The 23910-nt window shown below is 41.3% G+C and overlaps 3 protein-coding genes across 4 annotated transcripts in view; 1 reads left to right on the forward strand and 2 right to left on the reverse strand.

Annotated features, from left to right (window-relative positions):
- The window catches only part of LOC113014824 (uncharacterized), an 84016-nt gene that overhangs the window by 28219 nt on the left and 31887 nt on the right, over positions 1 to 23910 (forward strand). The gene's annotated exons all lie outside the window — the stretch shown is intronic.
- On the reverse strand, positions 1502 to 6739 carry LOC113019531 (uncharacterized). The gene is made up of 6 exons (XM_026163282.2): positions 6345 to 6739; positions 6092 to 6205; positions 4788 to 4920; positions 3946 to 4296; positions 3681 to 3816; positions 1502 to 2451 (listed from the first exon to the last, which is right to left on the reverse strand). The coding sequence occupies exons 1-6, from the start codon at positions 6583 to 6585 to the stop codon at positions 1702 to 1704; spliced, it is 1725 nt and encodes a 574-aa protein (XP_026019067.2). The 5' UTR covers positions 6586 to 6739; the 3' UTR covers positions 1502 to 1701.
- Positions 14041 to 23332, reverse strand: LOC113019533 (uncharacterized). Of its 2 annotated transcripts, XM_026163284.2 has the most exons (5): positions 22570 to 23332; positions 20364 to 20388; positions 16789 to 16958; positions 16524 to 16659; positions 14041 to 14982 (listed from the first exon to the last, which is right to left on the reverse strand). In XM_026163284.2, exons 1-5 carry the CDS (start codon positions 23043 to 23045, stop codon positions 14239 to 14241), a joined length of 1551 nt encoding a protein of 516 aa, XP_026019069.2. In that variant the 5' UTR covers positions 23046 to 23332; the 3' UTR covers positions 14041 to 14238. The 2 variants fall into 2 exon arrangements, with proteins under 2 accessions (XP_026019069.2, XP_026019068.2); XM_026163283.2 differs by lacking the exons at positions 20364 to 20388; positions 22570 to 23332 and adding an exon at positions 19135 to 19711.

The raw sequence follows: 23910 nt of genomic DNA on the forward strand, positions 1-23910 counted from the left end.
AAGTCCACAAACAGGACCCTGGCATAAGTTCCCGGGCGGTCGAGGTGTTGCAGAATGTAATGCAGCCCCATGTTCACTGCATCATCCACCGACCTGTTTGGCAAACTGCAGAGGGTCCAGCTGGTGGCCTGTAATGTCCTTCAGATGGGCTAACACCAGTCGTTCGCAGGATTTCATGACCACAGACGTCAAGGCGACAGGTCTGTAGTCATTCAGTCCTGTGATGGTGGGTTTCTTGGGAACAGGAATGATGTTTGAGCGTCTGTTGAAGATGCGAGTAAAGATGGGAACCAGCTGTTCAGCACAGGTTTTGAGGCAGGAGGGTGAGACACCATCTGGTCCGGGGACTTTCCTGGGCTTCCGTTTCTGAAATAGTCGGCTCACATCCTCAGTGTGTATTCTGAGTTTGAGGGAGGAGGAGGAAAGGGGGGTGAGAGGTGTGATGGAGGGTGTTGAGTCTGGATTGGAGAGGGCGGTGGTGGTCGTTGGTCTGGAGTGGGGAGGGTGGTGGTGGTCGTTGAGACTGGATTGGGGAGGGTGAGGGTGAAGGGGGGAGAGGTGGAAGATGTGTTGGGGGTAAATGTCTGAAGCAATGTCTCTGGGGAAGGGAGGGTGAGGTGGGGAGTCTGTCCGTCTCAAACCTGCAGTAGAACACGTACCATGGTCACGCAGTCTATTCTTGAAAATAATTTGTGCATCTTCATTTTTATTTACGGTTCCACATGTGGCAAAAGTTTTGTGTTGCCTTAACTTACACCCTGTAAATTTAATAATCTATACTTCAAACGTGGGGATGGGGACTACTTTTTGTTTTTATTTGCTGACATAACCAACTGTTTAAAAAATAAACCTCTGACATGTTTAAACATATGAAGAATGGGATGTAGTATCCTCTAACTACTTGGTTAAAATAGTGTTAGAGAAATAAACATATTCTTATAGCAATGTGCATCACTGTAGTTATAAAACATGAACCATCTAAAATGGTCCCACCAATGTGTAGTCCTACTTAGAATAATCCTTTAATTGTCCCACAAGGGGAAATTTGGTTGTAACAGCAGCCACTTGCACAATCACTTCTGCGTTATACTCATCCTTGCCCCACTGTTTCTGCAGTGGTTAAACAGTGGCGATGTTCTACACCCGCTGCCTACAAGAGCTCCCAAAATTGAACAACTGCCAGAAAATTAGATAAAGGATTTACGTTATATGCTGCATCACAGATACACAACTACGAGGGTAAGAAAACAGAAATTAACCGACAAAAAATAACGTTGGCTAACGTCAAATTTAAACATTGCGTTACTCCTCTCTGCTTTATCACACCTAATTTGACTGGTCAGATAGTTTAATCAACATGTGTTTGGGTGATCAGAAGCAAATATACATCAAGTTAATATTGCAAACATACAACATCTAAATGTCTGTGAATGACTGAGAACCGTTCTCAGTCACCCAGGTCATTGTAGTCAAAGGAGCTTTCAAAGAAAAGCGTCTGGACTTCTTTAAGTTTCTACATTTAATGAATTTTTAAAAAACATTTTACTGTTGTGTGAAATCAATGAACTCTTATTTTAGCAACGGTATAAAAAATATTAAAACACTGAATGTTTTCAGAACTTATTTACATAGTAAGTATTTCAAGCTCCATGTCTAGCATAAGTTACTTGCACTGCTGTCTTGGGACAACTCCATCTCGTCTCACTTAACCCGTTTTTGAACTAATGCTGTGTTCTGGTAATTTGACAGCATACATGCTACTGCAAACAGTTGGTTGATATTGTAAACAGGTGACATGGTGATGATGCCATCAAAAAGTTTGTTCTGTTTGATCCTCCTAATGACTCGCTCCACATGTAGGCCGAGTCTGACTGTGGCCTGCATCTCCTTAACCTGGTTCTTCTTCTTCTTCTGCTTAGATACAAAAGGGGGGCGGTACACTTTGCATTTACAAACATCTGTGATCAGGAAGCCCTTATCCACCATCACTGCCATGTCTTCAGTCAACTTCTCAGCAATGCCTGATTGTTTGAATAGTTCCTTGTCACTAACCGAACCTGCGTACAGATCAGAGATGAATGTGACTGGACCATGTGGAGCTATGCCAACCAGGGCTTTCATCGTGCAGTGGGATTTGTATGAAGAGTACGTTTCACTCTGGAGAAGTGGTGAGGATGGTGTCTGACACCTCAGCTCTGTACAGTCAAGGATCACCTGGGTGTCTGAGAAACCTTTGAATTCCTTAGGGAGGTAAGCTTGCACTTCTGCACGTGTAAGCCAGATGCACTGAGACCCCAGTGCAGTGGCAAGAAAACTTGTCCATGTTGCAATGATGCTGCTCACTGTGGACTGGTGTATGTTGAATCGATGAGCCAGGTCCCTCTCCTTCAGACCAACAGACAGGAAAACCAGGAAAAGAAAGAACTCGTCGATTGGCTGGAGCAGCTGCCTCTGAAAGGTTGAAACAAAAGGGAAAATGTTACTCCTAAAGCTATGAACTAGTAAGATCATGCTTTTCTTGGCTAAATGTTTTGTAAGATAAGACAGGATAGACCCTTATTAGTCCCACACGTGGGAAATTTGTTGAGTTACAGCAGAAAGTGGCAAAAATTCAGAAAAACAATGGGATAGGATAAGAATAAGACACTGTGTACAATAGAATAAAATACTTTATAGATCAGAATAAAATGTGATATTGTCAAAGTAAATGGTTGCTGGAATGGTTATGCACACCATACTGCACTGTCAGGGTTGAATTCTTTTATTTTTCTAGTAAATAAAGTTGTTTTTATTATCTTTATATACAAACTGCAAACGTCCTCATATGAGTCGTAGGACAAGTCTTAGTGGGACTTGTTAACAGTCCTACTAAGGGGCAGGTCAAATGTCAACGGCACTGCATCCATGTTTATGATCTCGTCCGGTCCGATGGAATATTCGTTTAACTTTCTTTGTGTGAATTTGCGCAAGTTTGTTATTTTCTCTGCATAGTCGGGGGGGAGTTGCTGACACACAGTCGTCCGCGCCCTGATGGACAGTCCTTTTCGTTTTTTCGTTGGCGACTATTTTGGCTTTCAGTCGGATCTGCACAGTTGAAACACCTCGCCCATTTGCTCTCTGTGTATTCATCCAGCCTTCAATACATTTAGGCCATCTGCTCTTATTTCCTCTGAAAGCTTTTGTCGTCTTTTTGGACTGAGCCAGTTCGTCACGCTGGAGTCTCCAACGTCTCACCATTGATTCGTTTATGCCAAGGGTACGTGCAGCAGCTCTACTTCCCCTCGCTGAGAGACAAAAAGACTGCCTTTCATTGGAAAGCTGCATCATATGCATTTCTTGTGTTTACCATACTGAGGGTTTGTGAATGAAAGCTTCCTTTGCTCCTGTAATACTCCTCTTGCTAATCAAGTTTGTTTTTCGCGCTACTTCGTACGGGACTACGTTGCCTTTCGGACGGACAACATACCACTCTTGTCCCCCGATACTGTGTGTCTGATCACATGCCCTTCTGCCAGCCAACGTAGTGCCGTACAACAGCAGAACAAACAAAACAAATCCTCTGAAAGCCACAGGGTTCAAAGCTTGTGCAAAAAGTAGCGGCTTGTAGCCCAAAAATTATGCCACATAAACACAATGACATCGCACCTCTAGTTCCAACTACCAACAAAGCCATAGCCTACCGTTTGTGTGCGTGCAGGTGTCAACACTTCTTCGTCCGTGTTGGCAGCTGACTTGGCTCTTGAAGCCCGGATCATCTTATAGATGCAAGGCTCAATCAAAACCCAGAATGCCACCAAATGATCATAGCTTGGAAATCTATTCACAAGAGAGACATACATCGTGTCAATCATTAATTAACATCACTCATGAAACATACAGTCAGCAGATAAAAAGTAAATATCTGTTGTTTTCATGAAGACTGGAAACACTTGAACTTCGATGTACCTGGTATAGAATTGGATGTCAGTGTCAGAGCCAGCAAACCGCTGTAACCCAAACTCTCGCTGGACACGTAACGCCTGTATTTCCTTCCTCAGACTCTCCACGTCTTTGGACAGGTCTTCTGCTGATGGCTCAGGGACTGAGCAGTAGTCATGATCTCCTGTAACACTGTGCTGACCTTGATCCCCAGGATGAACTAGTTCAGGGGGTTCTCGCTCCGTTCTCTCCCAAACACTACTCGGCGTTGGTTCAACTTTATAATTATTCCACTGAAAAAGTGTCGGGACAGCACCTTTAAAAAGCCTCCTTCGACCATCAAGGGTTGTTGGTCCTGCATCCTTGGCTGCTGGGTCCCTGATAAGAGAGAAAACAAAATCATGTTCATTCTTTTTTGTTGAATTTTGTAGAAAATGGGCCATGTTTCTGGTGACAGTGGGGAAGGAAAAACTCCCTTATAACAGTCAGAATCAAGAGGGTGGGGAGGCGAGGAAGACAGAACAAAAGGCACGCTGTGGCAAGATTAATAATAACTAATGATTCAATTCAGACAGGTGTATAAATGCACAGTGGGTGAAAATGTGATTAATAAAGAGTGCATTATGTGCTAAGGGTTTAAACAGCTCCAAGAATTAGAAGAACCTACTTAAAACAGTTTTAAAGTTAAAATCATTTCTGTGTTTATTGTAGTTTTTTTTTTAAGTTTTCCCACCACCTAAAGCAGGGTTAAAGTAACACAGTTTCACTATCATGTAGCGTTAGTCTCACCTCACCCAGCCTCAATATGCTTACTTGACAGCACTCCTCGGTATTAAGTCACACCCAGAGAAAGACTTTGATATATTCACCTTGCAGGGATGCCTTCTGCAGATAGCTTGATTTGTGCTATCCGTTGTAGCTTTGCTGTCTGTCTTCTGTTGAACACATCCAGTCTCGTTTTTCTTCTTATCTTCTCTGCAGATGCCTTCTCTGCCTTTCTGCCTACAAAATAAACATAAACATTTCATTATTTCTACTTTTGAGCTTGCTAACTAAGAAAACACGACATAAAGCCCACTCTGCATGCAGCTATGTGGTTTTCCATCATCAGAAACCACAACGATAGTCTAGTAAATAATGAAAACACTTATGTTAGAAAGCTTATATAAAAGTTGCCCGATACAAAATGATGGGAACAAGCGGAATACGCCGGCTGGAAGGTCCCATCTTTCAGTCTTGTTTTGCTTACTCCTCCTTCAATGGTGCTACTCAGTTTAGTTCACCTAATGCGGTAAAAGAAAGTACTTCTCTTTTTTCCTCGTCTATTTGTACAACCTGGGGCGCAACAGTTATCAACAATGGTTAGCCGCGTTCACCACGGCAGCCGGATGCTGCCAAAATAGCGACGCCTGGAGGGGGAGAGCCTGTGTGACGTCATCTCCTGGAGCCTGAACAGAGGTCGCTGCTCCCTGCGCAGTACCACAAATACTACCAGTTTCGAAATAAGAAATCGCATCCAGTTTACTAATGGCTGGGTGCAAATCTGGCTGTTTTCAAGCCGCTAAACTGTGAGTACGTCGTCATTCAAACCACGTTAAGTCAGCTGGAGTGCGTGGGAGTATAATAGCCAAGATAAGATAACCTTCATGTCCCACTCAAATTAGTTTTGTCACAGCAGTTAGTGGACAGTGCAAAAGTTATATAACAAAAATTAGAATACAATAAGAATAAAATTCTGTACACAACTGTACAGAATAGAATAAAATAAAAAATACTATATACAGTAGAATAAATAGAATAAGATATACAATAGGATGAAACAGAATACAAATTCTATGTACAACTGAGTGAAAATACAACGATGCCAGAAAGGAGTATAGCACTTAGTGTTGTTGTCCACCCTCCACCACAATTAATGTTATACATTTATCAATGAATTGCAAATATCTCGTTGTCATATTATGTGTCCATAATTGTAAAGTAGATGCAAACTACTACATTGACAATCGGGCAAGATATTACTTTAAACCCATTGTTGTCCTCCATGCACACAGCGGAAACTTTCAGCGGTTTTCACATTAGGGCCGTTTGAATCCTCAAAACTTTATGTGGCGATTGCCGGACACTAAGAGCATTTTTTTGAATTAGGGATTGGGGTTTGGGGTGTGTTTACCTCCGACTAGTGCTCTTTGTTGTTGTCCTTGCGTTCGTCGTCTTTTTTCGGAGTTCATGTGTAGCGTTGGTACCCAGTCTGGATTTGTTTGATCCATTTCATAGGCAGGCTTCCCTACAGTGGTGCGACAGAATTGCACGTGTCTGCAAAGTCACTCAATACGATGTTTGTTCGGATTGTATAACCGAGCGCATCAACAATAAAAATCATTAAGCTATAAAGAGTGATGTAAACATACTACATTTTCACTTACCGGAGTGAAAATGTCGGGAGCACACCAACAGATATTTAGAGATGGAAGAGAACTGGAGATCAAGTCGTCCCACGGCTGCTATCCAGGCTAGACGCCTTCTTTTGGTAAGGTCCGCTATATGAGCTCCTTCATGCTGCTTCCAGGTGGGGAAAGAATGAAAAGATAAACCATTTCCAAGCTTCTTCCCTTGCCGGTCGTGTGATCGAACATTACAGCCGATCACGCAGCAGTTACGAACCATGGCTGATGTGTGTGCTTTCGCTCCTCTTTCGCTTGAGCCCTGAAATATGGCGCATCAGCCCAAAAGACTTTCCACGCCCACCCCGTGACATCACGCGCCAAAGCCCTGTAAGATAGTGATGTCCTGTGTGTCGAAGCGTGTGTCAGGGGAGTTTTTGGGAAGCACGTATCGAGGCTCGCTTTGATTACGTATGCAGTGACGCTCGAGGCCTCGCGGGCAGTCCGTACCACGTGACTGATTCAGGGACTGGCTCGCCGGTTCGCGCCAGATTCGAAATAAAATGGGCAGCAAAACACAGCTGATTCCCCATCACACTGTTGTGGAATTGGACTACGTACGTGCTACATAGTTGAGCATTTCTTCTTCGATGGAACCAGCAAGGAAGAGTTTTTTTTTAATTTAATCTCCTAATAAAGTATGCACACAGTAATAAATGTCACAAATGATAAGTACCATAATATAAATAAAACTATAGATCCTATAATCTGATTTCTGTATTTTAGTTTATTAAAAAGTGAAGCGCCACACAGTCTGTGTGATTATCCAGATGTACATAAGCATGATTACACAGTTACACAATCATACCAAAACTCTGTCCTGATAGTTTCCACTTTCTCTTTTGTATCAGACATGCTGAGACAATATTCGGGATAAATAACCATGAAAACAATTCATTTATTCAGTCTAGAGGTTTACACATCCCATCAAAGAGCCTGTTTCACTTGAATCGTCCACTTGATGGCACAGTAGAGCAAATGAATCATCACAATGCTTTTACCATGAGTCGACCAGTGTGATGGAAAGCTTCAGTTCATCACGAGGCTTCATCTTATGGAACGCCAGGACTGCCATAATGAATTAATTAAATACATGACTAAATAACTGAGTATCATCCTTAAAAGTTTTAGTGTGTTTGTACAGGTGGCTACAGAACTGGATCAACATCCTCCACGAGCACAGCGGCTGGAGCCAAATGATAGATTAACATAATTGGAACTACACCCAGCCCGTGTTTTGACTGAATAATACACAGCTTCACTCCATGTACACCTTACACTGAAGAACAAGCTTCGAGGGCAACCGATCTCTCCCTGAAGACAAAATGCAGTTCGAGATCAACAGCGTCAACTACAAGACTCAACAATGTGAACACACAGCAACACTGCCCTAAACCCTAAAGGGTTCAGCAGCATGTACCAATACCATGGATGGATGGAAGTATGCGCTCCCAATCACAAGCTGGGAGGTTTGCCAGCGACATCACTGTGTGTGAATGGACTTGAGAAGACTGTCTGAGTTTCACATTTGCCATACTGGGAGCTGAAAAGGCAAAGGAAGAGACTGAAAAGAGTGAAAGACAAAAGGCAAAGCTGAAGAAGAACGGCCCACTGGGCCCCTCACACGCCACAACTGTGAACTGCTGCAGATTCAGGAGAGAGACAGAAGCTGTGAGAAGTGGAGAGCATGGAGGAAAAATGAAGTCTGTTGTTGTTAATGTGAGAACACGTGAAAATTGGGTTGGAAAACTGTGGCCGGCTGTCTTGTGGAGGTTGATAAAGAGTTCGTAGGATTGCAACAAAGGTAAAAATAAAACGCACACAAACACACATAAACAGAGAAATGTGAAGGAAAGGCAGCTTTAAGGACACGCCCTGCTGAATCTGCAGCTCCACTGCACACAGCCATTAAACCTGCCTACTAACACACACATGCAATGAAGATCAGCTTGTTATCTGTCATCAGTGTTAAAATTGTGCAAATTTCACAGACACTTGTTATCAAACGCTGAGTGTATCCACTGCTGACAAATAACCCTCTAGGGTTGCAGGACAAGAGTTTAACTTTTGTGAAGGGAAAAAAAGAGATTCTGGTTTGACCAACCAGTGATCAGACAATAAATTTAGTTATTAATATAGTAAATTGTGAGATGCTTTCTGCATTATTGGTGCAGCACAAGTAATTTACTGTATGAAGGAAATTCTCTTTTGTGATAATATTTTGAACATGCATTTCTGTTGTCCTGTCAACTTAGTGGGTTAATAGCTGATTTGCAAATTAGTTGATTGTTACTAGATCAGGGAAGGATGACAGTATTATAAAACAAGTGAATAAGATGTAGCAGAGGGTAGTTTCCTGTTTCTGATGTATGGGTGAAGCTTGCACCCAGATACACACTCTGATTACACGAGAACAAACTTGTTTTGTGAAATACATGATGACATGTTACACGTTTTATGTTTGGGGACGAAAAAAAAGGAAAGAAAAATTAAATGAAATGATTGGGTCTGTGAAAATGAAAAATAAGTTTAAAAAAAAAAAGCACAGACCTGGGAAAGAAATCCACATTCCTGTGATAAAACATTGATATGAAGTGTTTAGGAAGCTTTTAATGGTGAACATATGTGTCGTGTGAACTCTGCAGCTGCTAATGAAAAACATTTTCTCTGTGTATTTAGCAGGTGAAACTAGGTCAGTTGGCCCCAGACTTTCCAGAATTGGAAATATTCAGGAGCACTTGTGGGCAACCAGTAAATATGATGTGGGGAAAATGAACAAAGGTAGTGACACTTAAGTCTGATTTCAGACCATGTAAGCATCAGTTGTTAATTAAAGCCAGAAGCAGTGACTGCAGCAAACAACCTAAACCTAACTGGCTGATTCTGCCAGTTAGAAAAAGAAAAACAACCTAAACCTAAGAGAAAGACTGTTTTTTTTTGTTTGTTTGGTTTTTTTTACACTTAGACATGTCCGGGCCTAAAATCTTTTTTGTTTTTGTAACAGTGCACTTAGGGGAAAAAGTGGTATCATCCCTCTGGGTGTGATATTTTGTGTGTTGATGTTAAAAGCAGGCCTGCAAGATTGGGAGCAAAAGCGCTATAAAATACTTTAATTGAAAGCAAATATAAGGTGAGCTTCTCTAGATGACAATTGGCTTCTGAGAAAATTCACCTACATAGGGCGCTGACCATATTAGATGGGAAATCCTGTGTTTAAAAGGATTGTAGCAATTCAATCCATTTCAAAAGCAAGAAGAATTGTTTTTGGAATGATGAAATATTGCTGTCAGTGGACATTTAAATTTGTGTGCTGTTTTCCACTATCAGCAATGATCGTTATGAATGCATGTGATTGGTATAAATGCAAATGCTGTGGCTGGACTGATGATGTGGACTAAATGTGACCGACTTGAAATTCAGAAGACGGTAACTATTCTAGGATTAGTCACTTCTAATGCCTAATCCACCCCAAACAGTGAAAAAAAGGGTGGATGTGGGTGTTTTTGTTTGCTTGTTTTTGCAGAAGCAGAAGGATGACAGAGACCAGAGGAGGAGAGACTGTAGGTTTACATGAGTGTGGGCAGACTTAACCCTTTAGCTGCTACTTTTCTGTTTTACTGATTTTGTGTGAAGAACACTGTTTTTACTGGCTGCTTGTTGGTTATAGTAACACACTGTATTGTTGGAAAATGTCAAATGTTAGAAGTTGGCAGAAAGCATAGCGGCCTTGAAGAGCGTGCAGAGAAGGCCAGCCCACATCAGCAGCAGTTAAGCTATGCTCTGATGAACGGCTTTCACCCACCCACTGCTGACTTCATTAGGAAACAAAATTTTAATCAAAACACAGACGGGTCTGTTGAATGCATGAATTGGGCCCGCCATGTGCTACTCCGGAGGAGACGCCCTGATGTTGCATTGGCAATGATCTAACCCTTTTCTTTAAGAAAGGAGCCTAGTTCTGATGAGTTGACTCATGGGAGTGTCGATGCGTCAAGAGGAGGAATTCCAGGTTTAACATGAAACAATGTTTTGTGTTTTCCATGAGTTTTTCATGACGATTTTCTCCACGGCTTTTTACTGTGACTTGTGGGATTAACATGTTATGGACAGGTATTAAACTTCTACAGGTGGTACACCCATGTTCGGATGAGTGTTTGAAAACTTATAAGTGAAGTTCACAAAACTGAAAGGAAAATGTAGATTGATGTTGGTTGATATATTTTCCAAATGGTTAGAAGTTTTTCCTTCTAGTAGGGAGATACAGGTGCAGTGGCCAGAGTATTGCTGGAAGAAATCATCCCAAGGGTGGAATCTCCAGAGATTGAGACTGGGTGCTGATCAGAAGTCTTCAGAGACCCAGCAAGAAGTAAGAAACATTCATGGCAGAGCTGAAAGCCCAGGCAGTAGTTAAGGTCAAAGGTCGTGCGGTTTGGGGCCCTACTAGTCATTATGAGAAGGTTCCAGAACCACAGCAATAACCATAAAGCTGCATTGGAACGAGAGGGTGAGGGGTGAAAAGAGCGCCCTCCTCCAAAAAGAGCATGCCAAGCTCCAACTCAGCGACTGCAGAGCAGACTCTGTGGCACCTAAGAGGGATCATGAATGCAGATGACACCTTATTAAACAATCAGGCAGTTGTGCCTGAAGTAGTTCCGTGTGGTTTTGTGTTAAGGGGTTCGTTGGTGTGACATTTCTAATCATCTTATAACTGCATTTACATGACTCTGTGAACATCACAAACTCTGTTAGAGTCCTGAGCAGAAGTGACTGGAGTAGTTTTAGCATGCACGTTTTACAGCAACCTAACTAATAATTATTTGTGTATATTTTGTAGACTGATTTTCTAGCATGTCAGTTCCTGATGTGTAAGTGCATTAGGCCCTCACTGTCCGAGTAAACATAGTAACAACAGTTGTGAGTTCTTTTGACATGTGTACTCAGCTTTGACATGTTGTTTGACACCCTAAAGTAGGATTTTGGGTTCATCACAATTCAGTGAGGGATTTTGATAGGTCTCAAACATGCTGGAAGCACCTAAAGAATGAGGTTGTTCTTCTAGAGTTAAATGTGGTTGTTTTGGTTTCCCCAATCACTGATGTGAGGACAGTAAAGATAATTGCAAATGCCTTTGAGAGGGTTTACACTGTTTAAATGGGTCTACAGTAGTAAAGAGTACAGCACAATGCATAGATAGAGAGGAAAGATCGATCTCTCTGTTGTAAATTTAGCTCAGAAGTGTTTGATATATGTTGGCTGTGTGGAAATTCATGGCTACTTCTGGGTTTTACCCCAGACTTTGGGAAGCACTAACTTTGAAGTTAGTTTATGTTTGTGGTATTCACTTAGGTACAAATATAGTCGCTGTCCTTTATGGCAAACATCTGGACAGAGCAAAGCAAATGGCACAAAGGAGTGTGTGTGATGTTTGGTGATGCATGTGTGCTTCAATTCCTAATAACACTGGGGATGAGGGTCTTTTACAGAAACCATTAATAAATTGGGAAACATGGGTTGATGGATTTAACCCGCAGAGTTGAGGGATGTCTCCTAAAGTCCACTGTCATCTCTACAGTTTTAAGAGTGTTCAGCTCCAAATTGTGCTGACTGCACCAGAGTACCAGCCGCTCAACTTCCTGCCGGTATGCAGACTCATCACTATCCTGAATGAGGCCAATGACGGTGGTGTCGTCTGCAAACTTTAGGAGTTTAACAGCCGAGGTGCAGTCGTTAGTGTAGAGGGACAACAGTAGTGGTGAGAGGACACATCCTTGAGGGGCACCAATACTGAGGGACCGAGTTTCAGAGGTGATCTCCCCCAGCCTCACTTGCTGCTTTCTATCTGTCAGGAAGCTGGTGATCCACTGACAGGTAGCTGGTGACATGCTGAGCTGGGAGCGTTTGGAGGAGAGAAGTTCAGGCACAATGGTGTTAAAAGCCGAACTAAAGTCCACAAACAGGACCCTGGCATAAGTTCCCGGGCGGTCGAGGTGTTGCAGAATGTAATGCAGCCCCATGTTCACTGCATCATCCACCGACCTGTTTGCCCAGTAGGCAAACTGCAGAGGGTCCAGCTGGTGGCCTGTAATGTCCTTCAGATGGGCTAACACCAGTCGTTCGCAGGATTTCATGACCACAGACGTCAAGGCGACGGGTCTGTAGTCATTCAGTCCTGTGATGGTGGGTTTCTTGGGAATAGGGATGATGGTTGAGCGTTTGAAGCAGGAGGGAACTTCACACAGCTCCAGAGATCTGTTGAAGATGCAAGAAAAGATGGGAACCAGCTGTTCAGCACAGGTTTTGAGGCAGGAGGGTGAGACACCATCTGGTCCGGGGGCTTTCCTGGGCTTCTGTTTCTGAAATAGTCGGCTCACATCCTCAGTGTGTATTCTGAGTTTCAGGGAGGAGGAAAGGGGGGTGAGAGGTGTGATGGAGGTTGTTGAGTCTGGATTGGAGAGGGTGGTGGTGGTCGTTGAGACTGGATTGGAGAGGGTGAGGGTGAAGGGGGGAGAGGTGGAAGATGTGTTGGGGGTCAATGTCTGAAGCGGCCATCTGCTCTGGTCGCAGCAGATGGCCGCCCCTCCCTGAGCCTGGTTCTGCCGGAGGTTTCTTCCTGTTAAAAGGGAGTTTTTCCTTCCCACTGTTGCCAAAGTGCTTGCTCACAGGGGGTCATATGATTGTTGGGTTTTTCTCTGTATCTATGAAGCGCCTTGAGGCGACTTATATTGTGATTTGGCGCTATATAAATAAAATTGAATTGAATTGGGGAAGGGAGGGTGAGGCGGGGAGTCTGTCCGTCTCAAACCTGCAGTAGAACACGTACCATGGTCACGCAGTCTATTCTTGAAAATATTTTGTGCATCTTCATTTTTATTTACGGTTCCACATGTGGCAAAAGTTTTGTGTTGCCTTAACTTACACCCTGTAAATTTAATAATCTATACTTCAAACGTGGGGATGGAGACTACTTTTTGTTTTTATTTGCTGACATAACCAACTGTTTAAAAAATAAACCTCTGACATGTTTAAACATATGAAGAATGGGATGTAGTATCCTCTAACTACTTGGTTAAAATAGTGTTAGAGAAATAAACATATTCTTATAGCAATGTGCATCACTGTAGTTATAAAACATGAACCATCTAAAATGGTCCCACCAATGTGTAGTCCTACTTAGAATAATCCTTTAATTGTCCCACAAGGGGAAATTTGGTTGTTACAGCAGCCACTTGCACAATCACTTCTGCGTTATACTTATCCCTGCCCCACTGTTTCTGCAGTGGTTAAACAGTGGCGATGTTCTACACCCGCTGCCTACAAGAGCTCCCAAAATTGAACAACTGCCAGAAAATTAGATAAAGGATTTACGTTATATGCTGCATCACAGATACACAACTACGAGGGTAAGAAAACAGAAATTAACCGACAAAAAATAACGTTGGCTAACGTCAAATTTAAACATTGCGTTACTCCTCTCTGCTTTATCACACCCAATTTGACTGGTCAGATAGTTTAATCAACATGTGTTTGGGTGATCAGAAGCAAATATACATCAAGTTAATATTGCAAACATACAACATCTAAATGTCTGTGAATGACTGAGAACCTTCACAGGTGAAGGTTCTCAGTCACCCAGGTCATTGTAGTCAAAGGAGCTTTCAAAGAAAAGCGTCTGGACTTCTTTAAGTTTCTACATTTAATGAATTTTTAAAAAACATTTTACTGTTGTGTGAAACCAATAAACTCTTATTTTAGCAAAAATATCAAAAACATTTTACACACTGAATGTTTGCAGAACTTATTTACATAGTAAGTATTTAAAGCTCCATGTCTAGCATAAGTTACTTGCACTGGTGTCTTGGGACAACTCCATCTCGTCTCACTTAACCCGTTTTTTAACTAATGCTGTGTTCTGGTAATTTGACAGCATACATGCTACTGCAAACAGTTGGTTGATATTGTAAACAGGTGACATGGTGATGATGCTATCAAAAAGTTTGTTCTGTTTGATCCTCCTAATGACTCGCTCCACATGTAGGCCGAGTCTGACTGTGGCCTGCATCTCCTTAACCTGGTTCTTCTTCTGCTTAGATACAAAAGGGGGGCGGTACACTTTGCATTTACAACAATCTGTGATCAGGAAGCCCTTATCCACCATCACTGCCATGTCTTCAGTCAACTTCTCAGCAATGCCTGATTGTTTGAATAGTTCCTTGTCACTAACCGAACCTGCGTACAGATCAGAGATGAATGTGACTGGACCATGTGGAGCTATGCCAACCAGGGCTTTCATCGTGCAGTGGGATTTGTATGAAGAGTACGTTTCACTCTGGAGAAGTGGTGAGGATGGTGTCTGACACCTCAGCTCTGTACAGTCAAGGATCACCTGGGTGTCTGAGAAACCTTTGAATTCCTTAGGGAGGTAAGCTTGCACTTCTGCACGTGTAAGCCAGATGCACTGAGACCCCAGTGCAGTGGCAAGAAAACTTGTCCATGTTGCAATGATGCTGCTCACTGTGGACTGGTGTATGTTGAATCGATGAGCCAGGTCCCTCTCCTTCAGACCAACAGACAGGAAAACCAGGAAAAGAAAGAACTCGTCGATTGGCTGGAGCAGCTGCCTCTGAAAGGTTAAAACAAAAGGGAAAAAGTTAATCCTTAATCTATGAACTAGTAAGATCATGCTTTTCTTGGCTAAATGTTTTGTAAGATAAGACAGGATAGACCCTTATTAGTCCCACACGTGGGAAATTTGTTGAGTTACAGCAGAAAGTGGCAAAAATTCAGAAAAACAATGGGATAGGATAAGAATAAGACACTGTGTACAATAGAATAAAATGCTACGCTGTCAATGTAATTGGTTGTTGTAATGGTTATGCATATCATATTGTACATTTTTAATTTTTCTACAAAATAGTTGTTTTTATTATCTTTATATACACACTGCAAATGTGTTCATACGAGTTGGCACTCCATCTCTTGAAGGTCAAAAGCTAAGTTCAACGTGACTGTCTGGACTGATTATTGTAGGAATGATGTAGAGTGCAGAGGGTTGCTTGCAACACGCTCACACACACATGATTACAGGGATATTCTCTGGTTCAGAGGGCCAAATAATATGTCTGCAAGTAGCAGTGGGACAGAATTAAATAATCAAGAAATAATCAAAACTAGGCGGGGAGGTGTTTTTCTTTTCTCTCTTACAGAGGAGAGAGCAGATACCAGAGGAGGTCACAAATGTACAAGGAAGATTCGCAGGGAGACAGCAGGACTGCCATCTCTGTGTGAGAGCACGATAGCCATGACAATCTTTGTTATTGTCTCACTATATAAAGTTGTGGAGGGTTATCCTTTTTGTGAACCAGATGCTTGATCTCACATAGAGGTCCACAGCGCTGTGTAAACTTGTAATTTGAATTGCTAACACAAATTAAATCTTTTTAAATGACAGAACGTTCTCCTGAAATTCCTTCTGAACACACACAACAGTACCATGGAGTATGGAGCCCCGCAAGGAACATAGGGGGGAAAAAAATTAAGATTAACTTTTGCAAGATCTTACAAAAGTAACTCGGGATCTCTCAAAAGTAGGTAGCATTTGAAGGCCAAGTTGGCGTATCCTTCGTGACCCAACCTATCCGAGAACTCATACCAGCCAATCCGTTTCCAACAATGGCAGCAGCTACTTAGTTTTAATATGACTCTTTCTGGGTCACAAAATAAACTTTTAAGATATTTTCAGACGTGAATGTAGCTGTGTAAACTTCAAGTATCTGCTCAGTTTATCAAGACATCACATATTTGCAAAAGTGGTAATTTTTTTGTTTTTGAAGATGTCTGTTACCCACCAGCTGAAAGCTAACAGCAGGTCGAGGCCCACTACAGCCGGGGGGAACACCGCACTCCAGGCACATCATGCCTCGACCTCCTAGTCGGCTTTGAGCTGGCGGCCCTCCGAAGGATGCTGCCAAAACATTTGCCAGATCTCGCAAAAGTTCATCTTTATTTTTTTCTCCCATGTCATGAACACAACAGAACGATGGGGAAAACAGGTTCTGTAGTACACAGATTTAAGTATGCAAAGGATGCTGAGCCCTTTAGGATCTACATAAACACAATGACATCGCACCTCTAGTTCCAACTACCAACAAAGCCATAGCCTACCGTTTGTGTGCGTGCAGGTGTCAACACTTCTTCGTCCGTGTTGGCAGCTGACTTGGCTCTTGAAGCCCGGATCATTTTATAGATGCAAGGCTCAATCAAAACCCAGAATGCCATCAAATGATTATAGCTTGGAAATCTATTCACAAGAGAGACAAACATCGTGTCAATCATTAATTAACATCACTCATGAAACATACAGTCAGCAGATAAAAAGTAAATATCTGTTGTTTTCATGAAGACTGGAAACACTTGAACTTCGATGTACCTGGTATAGAATTGGATGTCAGTGTCAGAGCCAGCAAACCGCTGTAACCCAAACTCTCGCTGGACACGTAACTCCTGTATTTCCTTCCTCAGACTCTCCACATCTTTGGACAGGTCTTCTGCTGATGGCTCAGGGACTGAGCAGTAGTCATGATCTCTTGTAACGCTGTGCTGTTGAGAGATATTTTCAGGCAAGAATGTAGCTATACGAACTTCAAATAGCTGCTTGATTTATCAAGATGTCACATATTTGCAAAAGTACTCTGATGTTTTCTGAGACATCTGTTACCCACCAGCAATAGCTGACCGGGAGGTCAAGGATCACTACAGCAGGTGAGATGAGTGAAATCCCAGCATATCATTTTTAAACCGCCCGTGGTCTTTTGCTACTCAGGTTAAACATGATATTTAAGTCTCTTAGGTAACTTCTAAATTTTAATGTTGGGTTTAATTTAGTGTTTTATTTGTTCCTGAGTCAGTTTGGCTGAGATTAAAGTTCAGCTTCATAACTGGACAGTTTTATTTAACACTGAAATCTTACTTAGAGAGCTGTGATTGTATTTTGAACTACACCCGTCATATCCCCTGATGTAAAATGTTCTGTTTTTGTTTAAACAGCTGACTCTGAATTAAATACACTAAAAACTCAAGAGGAATCATTTTCACTGGGAGCAAAAGCAGCATGCTAATGCATGGAGATCCTGACTGCTCCAGTCAGCAGATTATATTTTAAATACTTGATTATATTTTGATTATATTATAAATACTTATATTTATAATATTATATTTTAAATACTTGCGGGGGAGAAGGCTTACTACAGAGGAGCTGTCGGTTATATTAATGGCCGTCGCGTTCTGGCGGATGGTTGAAAAGTGTTCACTCTTACTTGTTCTCTGAACTCTACATAAAGAGGGACGTTTGACAGTTTTGAATGTGATGGGAGGTGCCAGCACCGCTGTTCTTTCACCTTTTTCTAAACAGGAAAGTAAACTAACTTTTTCTCTTTTTTCTATTCAAGTTTGATATTCTTAATAATTTGAACTCTATTTTTGTTTATTTTTAATGCTACGCACATGTTTATCCTTTGTGTCGTTGAATGTTAAAGGTCTCAGGGATAACGTTAAAAGAAAAGCAATGTTTATGTTTATCAAAGGGCTAAAAGCTAATTGCACCTTACTACAAGAAACTCATTCAAGTGACGCTGATGCCACCTTCTGGTCAAATGAGTGGGGTGAAAAATCCTCTTCGGCCACTGATCCAACCACTCTGCTGGAGTAGCTCTCTGTTTCTACCAATGTCCAGGGAAGGTCGTGACTTTTCAGGCTGATGATTCAGGACACTGGCTGGTAGTTTTATTGAATATTGATGGTTCATTTGTGATTCTAGTAAATGTTTATGTCTAGATCTGTGGTTGGGCTCGATATGTTATAGATATGTTTCACATGTTTCTATCTCAGCAGCCCCGTTGACAGATCACAGTATTATTATTCTTAAACACCAATTTAAAGGAAAGGCATACAATAATAAATTTTTAAGGACAATTTTCCCTTCGCAACTAAAAAGAAAAAAATGGTTAGAGACTATTATTTGAAGTTTTTGACTAAATATCTTTCTTTTTCAAGTCCACCTAAAGCAAAAGAAAATCACTTTAAAATTATAAATGCCATATATCTGTCCAATGACTATCTTCACAAGAAATTAAATATAGATACGAACGCATGCACTTTCTGTAATACTGATATTGAAACTACTGCATCTTTTTTTTATTCATGTGAAAGTTCCAGATCTTTTTGGGATGATTTTCTGTACTGGTTAACCTCTAAAAACATTGACTGCCCTTCTCTAACCTGACAAGTAATTAGATTTGTATTAAAAACCGAAAAAAAAACCCCAAAACTTATTTATAGTAGCAAAATTTTTCATTCACAAATGTCGCTTCTTGAAAATTACTCCGATTTTTGTTGGCTTTAAAAATGAAGTCCTGCTGTGGAAGGCTTCATTAGACAAGTGTAACTTAAAGCTCACACCTTACTTGAATTTTTGATGCAGCTTTTCAATTGATGTAGCTAGATTTCTATGTGCCTACTTTTGTATGATAGGTCACCTTACTGTACTTTTATGCTGCTTTATGGTATTTCTGACCTATAATATTCTTTAAATGCTCTTTTTTTTGACGACTGCTTTGTTTTTAACCACTTATAACTGTATATAACTTTTTGTTGACATGTAAAATAAGCGCTGTATTGTAATTTTTTGACAATAAAGGGAAAAATTGTACTGCTACATCGGACTTATCTCAGTCTGGGTTGATGCATCAGTTTCACTTGAAGAACACTGAACACTCACGGATACTTTAGTAGCTTCAGCTGCTTCATTGCTTGTCTCCTCCATAACTGACACGGTGTCTGATTGGTCACCATCATCCACGAACATGTTGGCTACTGTAGAAGCGGGTTGTTGTTTACAACCATCCCGGAAACTGTTTAGCATCTCTGGTCTTAGGCGTTTCTTAGCGCGGTTTTTACTCGCTTTTCCCAGACCCGTGGTCTCCTCATAGCGAAAAATTGTCGGGACTGCATTTGATTTTAGTCTTCGCTTATAACCAGAAGCACCTGTGAGCTCTTTTATCAACCGTGGTCGACTAAATGCCTCAAACGCATCAGGGCTAAAGTGGCTAGAGCACAGCCGCGGGTCTTTGGGGAGTTGTACTCGACCGCAAACATCTTCCCATTGCTTTCTTCTTGTTTTCTCATGAGGAAAGCTGTGCAGACTTACATCTGTTCCTTTGTTGAGCTTCGACTGGAAATTACAACCGAAAGCTGCACAATGCGGCATAGTAGTTCCTCTCCTGCAACAACAGGTTAGCTGAACGAAAGCGCCTGCCCACAACCAATATACATCATCGTCCCAGAATGCATTGCGTGAACAAAAACATGGCCGCTCCCAAGGCTTCAAAATAGTTTTAAACAACAAAGATTTAATGGATAACGAGAACATTTTAGTTATTTTCAACAATGTTTATGTAGTGGAGATAATTTGTAACATATTTAGAGTAACTTGACATAATAGTCGGGATTCCTTTTAAGAACAAAGAAGGAAAAACTGTGAAAGAAATCCTGTTTCTGACCAGAGCTTTCCTCCTGACGCTCAGACGACCACATTTTATTCATACCTGATTTCACTTCAAGCTTCTCTTTCTTTTGATTTATGTAACACAGTACACACAGAGGCCAGCCAAGTGAAATTAACAGTGTGTTGTGACCACATGGGGTAATTGGGATTATTATTATTTTTTGTATTATGTTTAGTTGTTGTCCCTGTGGTTTTCCCTTTAGTTTTTAAAATGGTTTTCTCAGTGTCTCTATAGGCTCGGCTGTCTCTCATTTGGGGAGTTTGTTGAGTTATGATATGATTTTGCTAAGCATTATTTTTGAAGGAGTTCTGTTCAGCTGACCTCTTTTATGGGTCCACTTATTTCTTAAAATAGCTTATTTTTCGGTGATTGTGTATATTGACATTATTTTTGTCATTTTGGGGGTATTGCAAAAGCCACATTTTATAAATTACACCCGTACCTGTGCACCCTTGGCTTCAGGGTCCCTGAAAAGTAAGAAAAAAAAGTAAGAAAAAACAAAACAAAATCCCATGTCACATTAATCTTTTGTTCTTTTTGTGACTGGACATTCAAAGGTGTCTCACATAACAAGAAAAATAACAATGATAAAACTTTCAGATACTTCACCTTGTTTTCTTAACAAGTTGAATGTTTTAAGTCATGTTAATTTATAAATTTGTTAGTTTCAACAAATCTCTAATATTAACCTCACTTTAACCTTTAACGGCTCTAATAGACTGTGTGTGCGCCTTGGCATTTGCTACTTCCAGTGGGGAAACTCCCGTAGAGCACTTCGTTTCCGGTGTGATATTCGTGCCTTGTTTATGGTCAAACTTTCCAAAACAAGTTAACCCAATGGATGAATCATGCGGCGATTTACATATCTCGGCCCCCTAGACACAGTCTGTTTGACCTGCTCCCCTCAGGCAGGAGGCTCCGGTCCATTCGCACCAGAACCTCTCGCCATAAGAACAGTTTCTTCCCCTCTGCTGTTGGACACATGAACAATAACCTTATGACTGTTCCCACCCCTAACACATGACCCTACGCTGTGTTGACTGCATCATTCCATGTTTGGCACTGATCACCACCTGCACTCATGCGTATATATCATGTATATATCTATCTACGTAGCACTTTTAATTCTTATTCTTACTTTTATTTTTTTCATGTCTATTTAAGCGCAATTTATGACAGTATGTTTGCACTGAAGCACCGCAGCAATTTCCTAATGTTGTAAACCTGATCAACATTTGGCAATAAAACCCTTTCTGATTCTGATTTACATATCTCGAGATGTCTTGGGCATTTACCATTTATATATCTGTAGATGATGTTCATCGACTTGAACTCGATTATTCTACACCAAGAGCAGAACAATTAAAACCATATATTGGATTTGTGAAATGTTTAAATAAAGGTTCATTTAATACATTTTCATGCATCTGGACCACAGTAGAACAGATCTCATACTACGGTCCAATTTTGCTTTATTAGCCGTTCTTGCAACTTTAAACTTTGTGGGGGTTTTTCAGTTGTTCTCACTTCCAGCTACTTTACATCTGACCTGCATCCTGTGTAGATACCTTCATAGAGAGGACATTAAGTTAAACTCCTCTGAGATATTAAATTACACATTGTGCGACAGTAGGGGGCCCTGCATTGTTTAGCGTTTTTTTGTTTTTGTTTTTTTTGCATTAATGCAATTAATTAAATCTATGAATGAGATCCTTGGAAATTGGTCATAAAACTTGTGCAGAAAGCAAAGAAACACAAGATTAATCCAGGTTAAAAAAGCAGTACAGAGAGGGGGGAAAGCAGTGGCCAGGATTATAAGAGAATATGCATTTGCTGTTTTGGTCAGTATTTTAATATATAGTCAAAGTTAGCAGCCCTTTTGCTTTATATTATCTGCTCTTGATGGATTTAAGCTGTATTCCCTGGACCAGAGATCTGAGGTGACTTCAATCAACAGCTGACGGTTTGTGTTATTGTTGATAGTTAATATCATCAACTAATAGGGTTCATTTGCTTCAATAAAGTGTATTTCATGTAATCAAATGCTTTTCGTCTGCTTTAAGGTGATCAGAATTTGACATTTGAGATGCTGTATCATTTAAAGCAAGTTCAAAGAAAGTGCTGAAACCTGTCTTTATTGAAGTTTCACAAATCACAGAAAGTTTTCATAAAATCGTTGTTTTGTTGTGCTTTTGTTCTGCTATCAGTGTGGAATAATCAAGTACAGGTTTGAAATGTCAGGGTTGTGTAGTTTTTGCTCTGCAGCAGATCAAACATGCTTTATCCATTTCCCTAATCGGAAGTTACAAAGGCAAACCAACTTCAGCCTCGTATTAAAATGCACATTTGTGTGGTAATGTTATAAAGCTGTTGTGAAATCTCGTATTAAAATGCACATTTGTGTGGTAATGTTATAAAGCTGTTGTGAAATCTGTTTATGTTGTCCTAGTAAGGCTACCATGAGGGCAGCCACTAGAGGTCGCTAGAAGACCGGTGTGTATATGTGTTTTCCAGAAATTGATGTAGCCACGTACACTGCTGCTTCAATTCAATTAAAAAGCGGTTCGTGCTTGAGAACCCTGCGTCTTATTGCCTCCGAACATGACAAAAGCCATGGGTCACTAGTTGAAAACTTGAGGATTTCTTACCTTGTATAGTCCCGACTGTCATCAGCTGATGTGGCAAATCGCTGCAGTCCCTGAGTCGACTGATAAGACCCGAGCTGCAGCCTGAGCTCGTCGAGCTCCCCTGATATGGTTTCGTATTTAACGCGATGTTCCAAAACTCCAGGTCGCTCTGTCTTTTTCGAAAAATTATTCCAGTGGAATAACGACGGGACAACTTTGGGCTGAAGACAGCGCTTCCCAGAGGAAGACACGAAGATGTCTCCAGTCTCGAAATGCCGACTACACACTCTAGAGCTGGTGGTAACAATGAAGCCGTGCCTTCTGATTTTCATCAGCCATTGTGCGCGCAATTCAGGATCCTTGGGAAAGCAGTGGAAACTTAACATCTTGTTGAACCTCCCCCCAGCAGTGCACAGCGGGACACAGCAGTGGTGGGTGTTCCCGCCTTCTGCTCTTTGTAGCTTAACGCGATCTTTCCGTTTTCGTGTTTTGGACATGATTTTGGTGTCTATCTTCTTCGCAGTAGCGACAGATCGCAATATAAAGCTGCCGGAAATGTACAACTCTACATCCGGTCTTAAAACAGGAAGTTAGCGTTTTCTCGTTCACAGGGTCATTTCCTTTCCTCACCGATCTCCCTGCACCGAGCAGCAACAGGAAAAAACAAACCCTGCGCAGTCCTACAAAGCTAGCTTTAGTTCTTCGTTGTATTTCAGGTTTACTGAAGGCATTTTAATCGACCAAAGCGAGCGCGTGGAACACCTGGGTCCCTCCACGGACGGCGGGAGATTAATGGAGAGGTAAGTTTACACTGTTTGTCGAGATCAGCGCGGAAGCTTCCAAGAGGAGTTTGCATGTTCTCCCCGTGTTTGCGTGGGTTCCCTCCGGGTACTCCGGCTTCCTCCCACCGTCCAAAGACATGCAGCTTGTGGGGATAGGTTAATTGGATAATCCAAATTGCCACTAGGTGTGAATGTGAGCGTGAATGGTAATAATTAATTAAAATGTGAAATACATAAATAATTAATTAAATGTGTCAATAATTAATTAATTACATGTGTCATAACTATTTATTTAATTAATTAATTCCAATTTTAATTAATTATTGCCACATTTAATTAATTATTTAATGGTGTATTTAATTAATTCATTATGGCAGTCCTGGCGTTCCATACTCCAGGGCCTGATCAACCCTGGCAGGGCGATTGGACCAATCAGACTGGAATTCTGATTGGTGGTGTGAGCAGAATCATCTGCAGCTCAACGTGGCAAAGACCAAGGAACTGATCGTGGACTTCAGGAAGACCAGGAAACACTTGACCCCTGTTTCAATCCAGGGGGTCAGTGTTGACATTGTGGAGG

Source organism: Astatotilapia calliptera, chromosome 3, assembly GCF_964374335.1.
Source record: "Astatotilapia calliptera chromosome 3, fAstCal68.1, whole genome shotgun sequence".
Lineage (NCBI taxonomy): Eukaryota > Metazoa > Chordata > Actinopteri > Cichliformes > Cichlidae > Astatotilapia > Astatotilapia calliptera.

What these genes read in the sequence shown, in the direction of transcription:
- LOC113019533 (XM_026163284.2), bottom strand. Translation starts at nt 23,045, where the DNA reads ATGTCCAAAACACGAAAACGGAAAGATCGCGTTAAGCTACAAAGAGCA. An exon ending in CTGAAGCCAAGGGTGCACAG is followed by an intron (nt 16,959 to 20,363) that starts GTACGGGTGTAA and finishes ATCTCTCAACAG; the next exon opens with CACAGCGTTACAAGAGATCA. An exon ending in CACCTGCACGCACACAAACG is followed by an intron (nt 14,983 to 16,523) that starts GTAGGCTATGGC and finishes TTAACCTTTCAG; the next exon opens with AGGCAGCTGCTCCAGCCAAT.
- LOC113019531 (XM_026163282.2), bottom strand. Translation starts at nt 6,585, where the DNA reads ATGGTTCGTAACTGCTGCGTGATCGGCTGTAATGTTCGATCACACGAC. An exon ending in ACAAAGAGCACTAGTCGGAG is followed by an intron (nt 4,921 to 6,091) that starts GTAAACACACCC and finishes TTTATTTTGTAG; the next exon opens with GCAGAAAGGCAGAGAAGGCA. An exon ending in GCAGAAGGCATCCCTGCAAG is followed by an intron (nt 4,297 to 4,787) that starts GTGAATATATCA and finishes CTCTCTTATCAG; the next exon opens with GGACCCAGCAGCCAAGGATG.